Source organism: Tachyglossus aculeatus, chromosome 8 (genome assembly GCF_015852505.1).
Source record: "Tachyglossus aculeatus isolate mTacAcu1 chromosome 8, mTacAcu1.pri, whole genome shotgun sequence".
Lineage (NCBI taxonomy): Eukaryota > Metazoa > Chordata > Mammalia > Monotremata > Tachyglossidae > Tachyglossus > Tachyglossus aculeatus.
Genome location: NC_052073.1, coordinates 28,164,239 through 28,178,668, shown reverse-complemented (window position 1 = coordinate 28,178,668; position 14,430 = coordinate 28,164,239). Strand labels below are relative to the sequence as shown.

Sequence of the window (14,430 nt, the reverse complement as noted above, 5' to 3'; positions counted from 1 at the left end):
GCTGGGAGCATCAGGAGTTTAACGCAAATACTTCCAAGGCCTTTCCTGGCACTTCCTGGTTAACCGGAGAATAGCAGCCTTTATCGGCTTAAAATTCCTTCATGCCTCCCACACCTCTTATACCACAAATACTCCCTCACGTGGCAAAATAGGATCTTTTAGCTTTGGAAATTTTCCTTTTACAGCAGTAGTAATGTAACTTAGGTATGTCCTTCAAGTAGCAGGAAGACTTGAGGAAGAAGATCCATGTCCTCACACTGAGTCATCCCAAGCTATTAATTAAGATTGTTTTGCTACCTATTTTGCAGGAAACTTTGGCTGCTCCCAGGAAATTTTGAGCATTGCAGCCATGATGCAGATTCAGAATGTCTTTGTGATCCCGCCAAATCAGAAGGCTCAGGCTGTGAGTTCAATTTCAACTCTCACATCAATTCAGTGTATTTAATTCTGCCCCTTGTTTAATGTGTCCATTAGGTCACCAACAAAGTCATAATAATAATAATAATAATAGTAGTAATAAAACTAGCGATGTTAATCACGTACTAGGTGCCAAGCACTTTGTTAAGTGCTGGGGTACGTGCAAGATGATCAGGTCAGACACAGTCCCTGTTCCACATGGGTCACACCATCTAAGATGGAGGGAGAACAGGGAGAACTCCTCATATTTCAGGTAAGGAAACTGAGGCCTAGAGAAGTGAAGTCACTTGCCCAGTGTCACATAGCAGGCAAGTATTAGAGTGGGAGTTAGAATCCAGGTCCTTTGTCCCCCTTCAGGCCTTTGTTCTTTCCACTAGACCACCCAGCTTCTGGACCATGCCAGAGCATCACCAACCAAAGACTACTTGAGAGGTGCTTTGGTTACTGTGTATCTGATTTAGAAAAGAAGGCTCTTTCTCAAATCTTGTCTTCTCTTATGCTGTCATCTCCGATCCATAGCAACGCCAAGCACACGTCTCTCCCAGAACGCCCCACTCTCCATCTGCAGTCACTCTAGTTGTGTATCCAAAGAGTTTTCCTGGTAAAAATGCAGAAGTGGTTTACCATTGCCTCCTTTCGTGCAGTAAACTTGAGTCTTCGCCCTCGATTCTTTCCAATGCTGCTGCTGCCCAGCACAGATGAGTTTTGACTTGTAGCAGATTGCCTTCCACTCGCTAGCTACTGGCCAACCTAGGAATGGAATGGGTAGGCCTCTGCTTGACTCTTCCTCCCTCAGCCAAGACTGGTAGAGTACTGGAAACTCTCCAGGTGCGACCCTGAGAGGATCTTTCTCAGATAGCCTCATCTCTTTTTAATATAGGAGAACTCAGATCTGCAACCCATCAGGTTCAAATAAAGAGAATGTCCAGGTTTCCTCTGAACAAGAAAAGAATTTGGGGAGCTCAAACTCCCCCTTACAAGGGGGTTGATCGTATCCATGGAGACTGCCCTCCCAGCTGGCTTTAGAAAGGGTGGCAGAACGCTTCACTCCCTTTCCTTGGAAGTCAGGGTTCTTTACAGGGTCTTGTATAATAATAATAATAATAATAGTATTTGTTAAGTGCTTACTATGTGCCAAGCACTGTTCTAAGCACTGGGGTAGATACAAGGTAATCAGGTTGTCACACATGGGGCTCACAATCTTATTCCCCATTTTACACATGAGGGAACTGAGGCACAGAGAAGTGACTTGCCCAAAGCCACACAGCTGATAAATGGTGGAGCCGGGATTAGAACCCATGACTTCTGACTCCCAAGCCCGTGCTCTTTCCACTAAACGACGCTGCTTCTCGTAGCAAGAGGGATGGGATGTAATCTGACCTCATGTCATTTGGGGGTGGGGGTGCCCAGCTCGTTCCCACTTGCCATTCCATTCTCCCACTTCACCTCTCATGAGAATTTGAAGGGTGTTTCGGAGGAGTCTGGAAAGTGATTTTTCACCTTCGCTTTCTTCCAGCAAAGAATCAGTGCAGCCTAGTAGAAAGCCCAGGCTTGGGAGTTGGAGGACCTGCACTATAAACCTAGCTCAGGCACTTGTTTGTTGCAGGTCCTAGGGCAAGTCACTTAACTTCTCTGTGCCTCAGTTACCTCATCTGTAAAATGGAGATTAAAGCCTCTTCCATGCTGTCTAGACTGTGAGTCCCGGGGGGGACAGGGAATCTGTCCAATCTGACTATCTTGTGTCTACCCCAGTGGTTATTACAGTGTTTGACACATAGTGAGAGTTTAACATATACCATTAAAAAAAAAAAATCAGGGAGGAAGATGTTCTTCCCTCTGCTGCAGCTCCTAAGGGTGCCCAGTAGCACCTTTGAGAACTTGAAGAGAATGAATTGGTAATATACTGGGATTCTTTCAAGAAAAATTAACAATACCTTAGAGATTTGCAAGAAGTAAACATTTAGATTTTTCCCTTAATACATGCTATTACTACTGTTACCCTTCAGGCAAGTCACTAATCCCAGAACTTTCATTAGACTTTCAAAAAGTTCCCCAAGGAAACTTCTGAGATCTGGAACCCTCCATTGCAAATTAGAATACCCCCTAGAAAGTCAGAATCAATCTTCATAGTGAATTGAGGAGAGTTCTGAAGTTGTTTAATATTGTTGATTTAGCCTAGGAGTAAAACTTGGGAATGAAGAAAAGTAAACCCCAGTGGTTACATTTGAATATCTGAGTGAAAATATAGCCGGATAAACATTGATAAAGTACACCATCTTCTTTCAGATCCGGCAACACCGAAAATTTGCTGTGGAAGAAGGTGACCATCTCACTATGCTTAATGTGTATGAAGCTTTTGTCAAAGTAAGCAACAGGAGAGCCCTAGAAGTTTAGGATTATGCACATGATGATCAGCGTAGCTGTTTTTTTTCCTGGCACCTCTTTTTGTATCATAAGCCCTGTTTAATGTGCATCACCTGCTCAGCCTAGAAGTGTGATACTGACTGACAGAACAGGGAGTTGACTTATTTCCGTGCAGTCTTCAAGTTTTTCTGACTTGAGATGGTTTAACGCAACTAAAGCTGACTGACTGCCTGTCAAGCCACACATATCCCCAGCTTTTCTGACCGTGTCTTCTTGTTGCTACGGAGTTATCGGACCTGAACCTGAAATTCTTTGCATTTAGATTCTGAGCTAAATGTGTCCACGTGTGTTTCAGTTGGGTTTTATGGCTGAGTGAAGTGGGTGTGCCTGCAAACGGCAATCGCACCCCACAAAACTTACCCAACAGCCTGGTAGGTTACAACAATACAAGGGTTTATGGTGCACGTGCCACTTATCCCATGCACTCTTGGCACTCTGTTTTGAAACCTTAAGAATTTTCTCCAGGTGCTTACGTGTTCCAAACCTTAATCTTGCTGGCATTAATACTAGGCAGAAATAAGACTCTGTTTTAAGACTGGAACTAGAAATAATTGAATCTGCTGTGGGAAGAAGAGAGGGAGGGAGGGAGGGAAACTTAAATTGAAGATAATCCCTTCAGAGGTGAAATTTATTTTAAAAAGTGAGTTTGCAAAGGCTGATCTAGAGCTGAACCTGCCATGCACACACACAGGCTGTTGCACTGTGCTTTCCACCTGTCTTCCCTCTGACTGAGTTTGGAAGTAATGGTACTCTACAGTTCTGCATTTCTTTTCTTCTTAAACACTCTTTACAAAGATGTTATTGCGCCCTTAGAACATATATGACTACAGTTCCAGTTTGGATAAGTGGAGGTGTAGAAAAAAATTAAATGTTTTGTCAATGTTCTTTCATATATACCCGAGTTACTTATGGAAGAACAGAATCCTCCTGATTGACAGTTCTGCTACAAAAGCATGATTAAGAAAGTACTGTGTGTATTGGGAATCAGTGGAAATGGGAAGCGCCCAATTGCTAACCCGACCAGGAAATCTGAAGTCCATTGGGCAAGCAAAATTAGAGGGAAGAGAAAATAGCCCTCTCAAATGCTGCAATCCCTGGGTGGCAAAAGCATTTCTCTCAGTTTGTAATTTTACCATTGTCTTGTTTGCCTTCCAGCATAGTAGGAATTCACAGTGGTGTCAAGAGCATTTCCTTAATTACAAGGGGCTGGTCAGGGCCACTACAGTGAGGGAACAACTGAAAAAGCTTCTTGTCAAGTTTAAAGTACCAAAGAAATCCAGTGAAGGTAAGAGTATATTAGCTGCAGAACTCCTGCTTTCTGTGGTTCATTGGTTTTGTGCTTAGTGTCTCTTTTAAGTATATGAGTCAGTAGGGTAAGCGTGAGAATGTGTACATAAATTTGCGCACACTCAAATATATTTGCCAGACTTAGGGCCCACTAAAGCCTATAGTTCTCTCCATAAGATTCGGGGTCATCCTAATTGAATAATTGAAGCAGGCAAATTAAATGATAGATGCAAGTTCTGTTTAAGTTATTCTCCCAGAGTCAGTTTTTGCCCCATCCTGGGCTGAGCTACTTTGGAAACTGGAAGAATGTAAGTGATTTGGTATGCTTGAATGGATAAGTTTGTGCTTAAAAATTCCGTCCTTTTCAACTTCATACGAGTGTCCTCCCCCATGCCATTTCTCTGTGAAGGGAAAAGTTCTTGATCACTTAGCACATAAAAAGGAGTACATCTTTTCCCAGACTCACGTATGGGTTCTCTTAATTCAGGTGACCCAGATCCTGTTCTGAGGTGTATCGTCTCCGGATTCTTTGCCAATGCGGCCAAGTTCCACTCCACTGGAGCCTATAGGTACCATTGTTCTCTTAATCAATCAGTAATTGCATTTATTGGGTGAACACCCAGTGAATGCAGACAACACTGTACTGAGTGAGTATGGGAGGAATTCCTCCAGCTCCTGTCATGGAGGAATTTACAGTCTTAACGTGGGAGTCTGGGAGACATAAATCATTTACAAACAGTGGGAACAAGAGTGAAAAAGGACCGAACTAACAAGGGAATGGAAAAATGAATATGTGTCTGAAAGAGAGCAGATAAATCTATGGATATATAAGTGCTGTCGAGAAATGTTAAAGGTTTTTGTTCCTTTCAAAGGCAGGGTCTACCGCAGGCAGATGATTATAGAGTTGCCATTCCATATATTGGATTAAGCTAATTATTTTTCTGTTTTGAAAACTGATTCTCAGAAGTCTAGGAAAGGCATTCTGCCAGGGGTTTTTGATTGTTTCTGAGATAAATGATAAATCTTCTGCACTTGGAAGGTGGAAGATTGGACATAGCTCAGTTCTGGGATTCTGGGAATGTACCATCTTACAGTGTTAGGTCAATAACAAACTCAGAAGTCTAGGCTCAAGTAGTGAGACCTGTATTGTTAGATAATTAGAAGAAAAAGGAGTTATCCACAAGTTAATCTTTTTTTTTTCTTTTTTTTACCCTCCTTCCTTCAGTAAATATTCTTGGCCTTTGGTTGGGGGCGGAATAAAGAAAGCAACCCCAGTGATAGGCTGAGGGAATCGAAGGTGGGGAAGAAATATTTGCCCAAATTGTGTCTATTTCATCGTATATCTAGGTAATTCATATCATTTACATATTTTGTGTGGTTGCAGACATTTGCCAAAAGACCTCTTGCGCCGCTAAACGAGTCTTAAATGTAAATTGCATAACATTCTTTTATTTTCAAGGACCATTCGAGATGACCATGAATTGCACATCCATCCCACTTCAGTGCTGTATGCAGAGAAACCACCTCGCTGGTAAGATGTGCTGCACTGGTTAATCTCTGATGCTCAATCATTAACAATTTAGAGAAGCAGCGTGGCTCAGTGGAAAAGAGCACGGGCTTTGGAGTCAGAGGTCATGGGTTCAAATCCCAGCTCTGCCAACTGTCAGCTGTGTGACTTTGGGCAAGTCACTTAACTGCTCTGTGCCTCAGTTACCTCATCTGTAAAATGGGGATTAAGACTGTGAGCCCCCCGTGGGACAACCTGATCACCGTGTAACCTTCCCAGCGCTCAGAACAGTGCTTTGCACATAGTAAGCGCTTAATAAATGCCATCATTATTATTATAGCTCCATTTCTACAACAGGAAGACTGGACTGATTATTTTAAGGAGAATCGCAGTTGAGATTATATCTTTGTAAAAGGCACTTTAAATACAAAACATCAGATTGTGACACTCGGGATTTACCTACCTACTGAGAATCAATCAGTAGTTTTTATTGATCGCTTACTGTGTGCAGACACTAAACTAAGTGCTTGGCCAGACATTCCCACTAGTAAGGGTGATTCATTTTAATCCCACCCAAAAGGCTCCGATTCACAGATTGGTCTCTTCGTGATGTGGATTTATGCAAGAGTGTAATAGTTTTAAAGTATTTTGGAGGCATTCAGAAAAATCACAAAACTTCAGATTTCATGGAAAACCCCATCCCGGTCATATAATCTCATGGAATGATGAGGGAGGATTTTTCATATGAAATTTTCAAATGGAGTTTGGTTCAATTTTCCGATCACAACAGGGTGGTTGCAGGAATTGCAGGATTTGTTTTGAAAACAGTGATTTACCGAATGCAGAACCAATCTAAGTCACCTTATTAGCCAAAGGGTAGGTGGGACAGATTAATAATAAAAAATTGTGATTGTTCCCATATTGATTGAATTAGAATATTACCTTTCCATTCAAAGTGCAGTAATTGTCCTTCCTATCTCACAGCAATTGTAGATTGAAGGCCCCAAGAAATGTAAAATTTTTGGTGAATCATGGCTTTTAAGAATTTTTTTATGGTATTGTTAAGTGCTTACTATGTGCCAAGCACTGTACTTAGTGGTGGGGTAGATACAAGCTTATCAGGTTTGACACAGTCCATGTCCCAGATGGGGCTCACAGTGTTAATCCCCATTTTACTGGGGATTAAGTAACTGAGGGACAGATAAATTGCCCAAGGTCACACAGCAAACAAGTGACTGAGCCGGGATTAGAACCCAGGTCCTTCTGACTCCCAGGACTGTGCTGTATCCACTAGGCCATGCTGCTTCTCAGTATCTACTGCTTAAAACACCGTGGTGCTGCTCTCTGATTTCAGGGTGGTCTACAATGAGGTGATTCAGACTTCAAAATATTATATGAGAGATGTGACTGCTATTGAATCTTCATGGCTCCTGGAATTGGCCCCTCACTTCTACCAACAAGGAACGGTACGAATCCCCAGAGCCCATCCATCGCAGAAATTTCCACTTTTACTGGTCTTGTTCACTAAAGTTTGTATTTTCAACCGGTTGGGGAAGTTAACTTTTGAGTTGGCGAAAGAAATAAGATCCTCCAAAGTGAACAGGTGGCTTCTCTTGAAGTAAAACTGATGAAATATATGGAGGCAAGAAAGAACAAGCAATTCAAATAGGAATCAGGGACTCTAATTCCCGTTTGAACTATAGGTCTTTTAATTCCATGTATATATTTACAGATAAACCGGGGAAAGCATTATGCCCACCCTATTCCTTGTGGTAACAAAGGAATTAGCAGTTGTTTCTAAGAGTATACATAATCAATCAATCAATCAATCATATTTATTGAACACTTATTGTGTGCAAAGCATTGTACTAAGCGCTTGGGAAGTACAAGTTGGTGACATATAGAGACAGTCCCTACCCAACAGTGGGCTCACAGTCTAAAAGGGGAAGACACACACACACATACGAAGTACAGATGAAGTACATCTGTAAGTACTATAAGTACATCTGTAGTACTCATGGTACTCCCTGGGAAAATAAAGGAATTATCCATTCCTATATATAGGAATATACACATATGTATATATATTATCTGTAAAATGGAGATTGAGTATATATGTATTAGTACAGTCCCTGGCACATAGTAAACCCTTCAAAAATACCATTATTATTATTATTATGTATAAGTACTCTTAGAAAGAATTGCTAATTCCTTTTTTCGCCCCAGAGAGTTGCATGGGCAAAATGCTTTCTCAGATTTATATATAGCTCTATATATTCCCATCATGTACTTGGAGATCGTCGGGCAAAGGAATTTTCAGTGCATAGGATTGTGATGCTTATTTTATTTTATTTTTTGATGGTATTTGTTAAGTGCTCAGTATGTGTCAAGCACTGTTCTGAACGCTGGGATAGATACTGGTTAATCAGGCCGGACGCAGTCCCTGTCCCGTAAGGGGCTCACAGCTTAAGTAGGTAGGAGAACAGGTATTGAACCCCACCTTGCAGTTGAGGAAACTGAGTCAGTCAGTAAGTCAAGGTCCCACAGCAGGCAAGTGACAGAGCTGTGGTTAGAACCTAGGTCCCTTGGCTCCCAGGCCCGTTCTCTCTCTACTAGGCCACACTGCTTCCCACAGTGTTCCTTCCTTCCTTCCTTCCTTCCTCCCTCCCTCCCTCCCTCCCTCCCTCCCTTCCTTCCTTCCTTCCTTCCTTCCTTCCTTCCCTCCCCTTCCTTCCTCTTCCATCCCCCCATCTTACCTCCTTCCCTTCCCCACAGCACCTGTATATATGTATATATGTTTGTACATATTTATTACTCTTTATTTTACTTGTACATATCTATTCTATTTATTTTATTTTGTTAGTATGTTTGGTTTTGTTCTCTGTCTCCCCCTTTTAGACTCTGAGACCACTGTTGGGTAGGGACCATCTCTATATGTTGCCAACTTGTACTTCCCAAGCGCTTAGTACAGTGCTCTGCACACAGTGAGCGCTCAATAAATGCGATTGATGATGATGATGATGATATTCCGAGGATCTGAGCGAGCATGACAAGTCTCCACCAGAGTGGAGTGTAGCTGTGCCTATTAACAGCTGCATTCATCTATTTTAGATCCAGCTGGAAGCTTGGGGCCAAGCTATTGTCTGGTTTTCATTATTGCTGTTGGTTGAGCTTTCTCCCCCCTCAGCACTCTGATGATTAGCTCACGGCAGAGGGCCATGAACTGGAGCCAGAGTTTCTTCTCACAGCACTTCTGTGCAGTATCCAGCTTTCGGTTTGTCATCTTCGTTTGGAGATCCCTGATTAGTTCCCCACCACAAAAGTTAAACCTTTCCTATTAATAAGCATGCGATAGATCAGCAGCCATTGAAACGGCATTTATAGTACTTGCGGTATTTGTTGAGCACTTACTATATGCCAAGTACTGTACGAAGTCCTGGAGTAGGTCCCTTAAGTAATAATAATAATAGTGATGGCACTTATTAAGCGCTTACTATGTGCAAAGCACTGTTCTAAGCGCTGGGGAGGTTAAAAGGTGATCAGGTTGTCCCACGGGGGCTCACAGTCTTAATCCCCATTTTATAGATGAGGTAACTGAGGCACAGAGAAGTTAAGTGACCTACCCAAAGTTGCAGAGCTGGGATTTTAACTCTGACTCTTTTCCACTGAGCCACGCTGCTTCTCTAAGTGGGAGGGAGAACAGGTCTTAAGCCCCCATTTTGCTGGCGAAAGAACCGAGGCACAGATACGTGAAGTGGCTTGCCCAAGGTCACACGGCGGGTAAATGGCAGAGCTGGAATTAGAACCCATATCCTCCAGGTCCCAGGCCCGTGCTTTTTCCACTAGGTCATACTGCTTCCCACCTTCCCACCGTATTAGCCGATCTTCTTTAAAATGCCTTTTCCCCTAACTCCCAGCTCCGAGGGAAGTCCAATTTAGAAAGATGGTCTTGGGCTCCCACTGGCGTACCGCTTCCCCACGGCAGATGCGTTCCTGACAACGGGATTTGAGAACTTGGCAATTGGATCTGATTGCCAAAGTGGTAGAGAGGGAGAAGAGGGACCACTGGGGAGCTGACCTTCATCTCAACTTGACATGCCTCTTGTCAGCACTTGGCCAGCCATTCAGAAGTGACTGTTCCTTCCAGTTTTGAGGGTGGAACAGCAATTTGATCTGCTCCCTGCAACCAGAGCTTCAGCTGTGGCAAAGGTAGCTCCTGGGTGAGTGCTCAGCTGAAACCAGTCAACCAGTGATATTTATCAAGCACCTACCATGTGCAGAGCACTGTAATAATAATAATAATTGTGGTGTTTAAGTGCTTACTATGTGCCAAAAGCGCTGGGGTGGATGCACGATAATCAGGTCCCATAGCGGGCTCACAGCCTAAGTAGGAGGGAGACCGGGGATTGAATCCCCATTTTGCAGATGAGGGATCTGAGGCACAGAGATGTGAAGTGACTCTCCTGAAGTCACACAGCAGGGATGGAGCCGAACTGAGATTAGAACCCAGGTCTTCTGCCTCGCAGGCCTGTGCTCTTTCCACGTTACTTGGGAGAGTACAGTGTAACAGAGTTGGTAGACACAGGAGCTTACGGTCCCAACTAGGAGATGACTGTTGTCTTCTAGACTGTGAGCCCACTGTTGGGTAGGGACCGTCTCTATATGTTGCCAACTTGTACTTCCCAAGCGCTTAGTACAGTGCTCTGCACACAGGAAGCGCTCAATAAGTACGATTGATTGATTGATTGAATGGAATTGGTGGGCAGGCCGGTCCTGGGGCTGACTGCAATGGCCTCGTCAGAACCCAGGGACAGAAACTGTCCCAGCCCAGCCGACACCTGAGGCAAAGAAGATACTTGAGCTTCTCTCTATCTAGAACTGCTTTTTTAAAAAATCCTCTTTGGTTTGGGATTTTAAACCCAATTATTTTAGAAATTTCAGACTCAGTGATTCTTGACACAAATCAACGCTTTGATGAGGGTTATAGATCTCACTGATACTCTCAAGGTCCCTAAATGTTGGGTTTTTTTTTTGACCACTCTCTGAGCGCACTTGAACTAACGGACTCCAAATCCATGCAGATTTCAAATTGGTTTACTTTGGCAAAGGTCAGGTCTATTTTTAACTCACTAGTTGGTAATGTGGAAGAGGCACATGTTTTAAAAAAGGAATTGGAAAATTTCACAAATTGAGCAAACAAATTAGCTGAACTGTCCTAGATGTTTGAAGAACATCAGGGAATGAGTGACTTGTCCTTGCCTGACCCTCACTGTTCAGAATGTCAGTTTTTACTCTACAAAGAGAGTTGAAACAGTTCTGAAGCAGTGGCTGCTTATTCAGAGAACAATGGTTTCGCTAAGATGTGTAATGTCTTTCCCCCATTCCTCAATTTAAAGCCATTGCTAACACTGGATATTGATATCTACCCAAAGACTACTTTGTTGTTTAAGTAAGCTCCTCCATTTTTCTGTCAACCTCCTATCTCAGTCTCTGCTTCTTAACCTTCATAATATTCCCAAATCCATAATAATAATAATAGTAATAATAATAATAATGTGGTGAAACTGGTTAAGTGCCAAACATTGGCTTTCTCAGTCCAGCATTTAGGTGACCTTACCTTAGAATTGGCTGAAAATTAGGCTAGAGACATAGCCTAATCTGACCTAGTTTCTGTTTCACATGGAGCTCACAGAATAAGAAATAAGGACAGCAGGTATCTCATCCCATTTTGCAGATGCGGAAACTGAGGTGCAGAGGGATTAAGTGATTAGCCTATGGTCACACAGCTGGCCAGTCAGAACTGGTGCTAGAACTCAGTGATTCGTAGGCTCAGCATAATAATAATAATAGTAATGATGGCATTTATCAGTGTCTACCTGGGCCCAGGTTACACGGGGCCGAAGATAAGATGCCTCTTGCTTCTCAGGGGTTCAGTTGCTGCTGCCGCTCTCCCACCTACCTCCCTCGACATCTTCCCCGAGCACCTAGAAGCGCTTAGGTGAGAGCTTCGGGGACAGTTGCCAAGTCTTTCACCGCTCGGAAATAATTCCCCACTGGTAGCTAGTGAGGTTTAAACCTGCTCATGAGAGAGAGTATTAGCCCCATGTCCATTTTACAGATGAGGTAACTGAGGCACAGAGAAGTTAAGTGACTTGCCCAAAGTCACACAGCTGACAAATGGCGGAGCCAGGATTAGAACCCATAACCTCTGACTCCCAAGCCTCAGCGCTTAGCACAGTGCTTGGCACCCAGCAAGCACTTATCAATTGCCACAACGATTATCATAATTATCGGAAGGAGAGGTTCACATCATGGGCCACCACGGAGTGCACCATTATGGAACTGGAAGAAGACAACGGGGGCACATGCTCTTCCCTCAGGTGGCCCATGAGAAGCAGCGTGGCCTAGTGGGTAGAGCAGGGGCCTGGGATTCAGAAGGTCGCGGGTTCTAATCCCAGCTCCGCCACTTAGCCGCTGCGTGACTCTGGGCAAGTCACTTCACTTCTGTGCCTCAGTTACCTCGTCTGTAAAATGGGGATTCAGATTGCGAGCCCCATGGGGGGACATGGACTGTACCCAATCTGATTATCTTGTATCTACCCCAGTGCTTAGAGCAGTGCCTGGCATATGGTAAATGCTTAATAACAATAATGGCATTTAAGTGTTTACTGTGTGCAAAGCAGAAGCAGTGTGGCTCAGTGAAAAGAGCATGGGCTTGGGAGTCAGAGGTCATGGGTTCTAATCCTGGCTCCGCCATTTGTCAGCTGTGTGACTTTGGGCAAGTCACTTAACTTCTCTGTGCCTCAGCTACCTCATCTGTAAAATGGGGGTTAAGACCGTGAGCCCCCGTGGGACAACTTGATTACTTTGTATCCTCCCCAGTGCTTAGAACAGTGCTTGGCACATAGTAAGTGCTTAACAAATAGCATCGAAAAAAAGAAGTGATTGTGATAGCTGAGTAATTATGAAATGCTATTTCCCGTACCTAAAATCCTCTTTTTTTCTTTTGCCTTTGTAGCATCTTTCCCTGAAAGCCAAAAGGGTCAAGGTAGATGACCAGTGACAGCTGGCCAGCTGCAGCTGAAAGGACCCGGCCCTGCCCTCCTTGATGCCCCTTACGTGCCACGATCCACAGATGTCATCTCTGAGCCTTCTGCTGTCCCCCTGCACAGTCATGAACCATTAACCCGCTCCCTGCTCACCTCGATGTTTAAATGCCTGCCGGGATCCTTTAGGAATTTACGCATGAGCAGTACATCGCAAAACTAAGTAGAGCTTGCATTGGGGATGTTTTCCTCCCTGGCTGAATTCGCCACACTGGTTAACTGGGCTTGTTAACCGGGGCATGTCGCTCCTTTTAAATAGATAGACAATCGGAAAACAGGGCCACAAATTTATAATCACTAGGGAGTCCGGGAAGGAAAGAAAACCTTCGTCTTCTAGTTCCCTGCAGAAGAGGGAAAGGGATTTTTTTATATACTGTAGTTCCCACCTATTGGGTCCCAGATAAACTTTCATCTTGCCTGGCAAGGATGGATTCAGGGTGAGGAAAACACACACCGAGCATGCCTAATTGGCCGAGAGCTTTAAAAGTAATAGTTACCCACCTTCTCCTAGGCCCTTTGTCCTTCTTTGGCCCCAGGGAGGACTTTTAGATGGCCTTGAATTTAAAGGGAGGATGAATAATTTATCTACACCAGAGAACTCTCTTTGATCACTGGGTCCTTCTCTGACCCTTTCGCCCTAACTTTTGAGAGAGTTAGGGATGATTTGTGATTGACACACGTGACATATGCGTACACATTCCCTGTAGCACAGGATTTATGCGCTTTCACAAGTGGGCTTAGCTTCTTATTTTGGAATAAGAAATCTTAGACTCGGTACAACCGGCTTAACACTAGTGAAATCTCATGAAAAAATCTCGTGGGAGTACTCCTTGGAGTGAGACCGAACCAAAAAGCAGGTGCTCTGTTCTTCTGGCGATTAGGATTCTAAAAGGTTTGCTTTTTGGGGTTTTGGGGCAAGGGGGGGCAAGGGAGAGAAAGAATCTTTGTGAAATAGGAAGGGTACACTTCCTTTTCACGCACTGATACCCCAGAGCTCCTCAACCATACCAGAGTGTGGGTTAAATACTGCAGTTGACGTAGGCGTATTTATTTTTCTTACCGTTGCAGTAAGATTTGTTTTAAAAACATGTAGCTTGAAAACTTATTTTTGTATAGACATTTGTTTGGGGAATATGCCGCTTTTGGCATCGACATGTATTCTTGTTTTGGTTTTCATTTTTTAAATGTGTAAATAATAGTAAAACTTTATACATAGAATAAATGTTGTCCTCCCTCTCACTCTGGCTCCTGTCAGCCTTTTTGGGGGAAATTTCCATTAGCATGACCCTGTCAGAGGGAGGCAGAGCAGTTAAGTCATCTAGCACTAATTACCAGACCTAGCCTGGTCCTACCCCTAAGCCCTGTATTGCTTAAGAACTGAATGTCTAAGAAAAAGACAGGGGAAGGGGTTTGACTTCAGGATTCAGTATTTCAGTATTTCAATCACCGCATGCCCTGCTTTCAGTTGTGAGCCCCCAAGCCAGTTTATGGAGCTGGCATGGCTGGTGCAGATTCTTTTGGATTTCTGCCATGTCTTGCTACGAGTCAAAAACGTTATCCCTTCACACGGATGCACGTGTAACATGTCGTTCATTCAATCGTATTTATTGAGCGCTTACTACGTGCAGAGCACTGTACTAAGCTCTTGGGAAGTGCAAGTTGGCAACATATGGAGATGGAGGTGAAAGA

At 43.6% G+C, this 14,430-nt stretch overlaps 1 protein-coding gene and 1 non-coding gene across 2 annotated transcripts in view; one reads left to right on the top strand and one right to left on the bottom strand.

The window, feature by feature from the left end:
- DHX35 (DEAH-box helicase 35) overlaps nucleotides 1-13,971 on the top strand; it is a 63,245-nt gene extending 49,274 nt beyond the window's left edge. Inside the window, exons 16-22 of the mRNA XM_038750649.1 lie at nucleotides 309-403; nucleotides 2,704-2,781; nucleotides 3,997-4,126; nucleotides 4,616-4,697; nucleotides 5,588-5,659; nucleotides 6,990-7,101; nucleotides 12,654-13,971. Of these exons, the coding sequence (XP_038606577.1) occupies nucleotides 309-403; nucleotides 2,704-2,781; nucleotides 3,997-4,126; nucleotides 4,616-4,697; nucleotides 5,588-5,659; nucleotides 6,990-7,101; nucleotides 12,654-12,698 (614 nt within the window). The 3' untranslated portion in view covers nucleotides 12,699-13,971. The remainder of the gene's footprint in view (nucleotides 1-308; nucleotides 404-2,703; nucleotides 2,782-3,996; nucleotides 4,127-4,615; nucleotides 4,698-5,587; nucleotides 5,660-6,989; nucleotides 7,102-12,653) is intronic.
- Nucleotides 1,126-1,263, bottom strand: LOC119931941. The gene has a single exon (XR_005452237.1). It is a non-coding gene; the product is annotated as a small nucleolar RNA SNORA7 (small nucleolar RNA).
- Nucleotides 13,972-14,430: the final 459 nt, after the last annotated feature.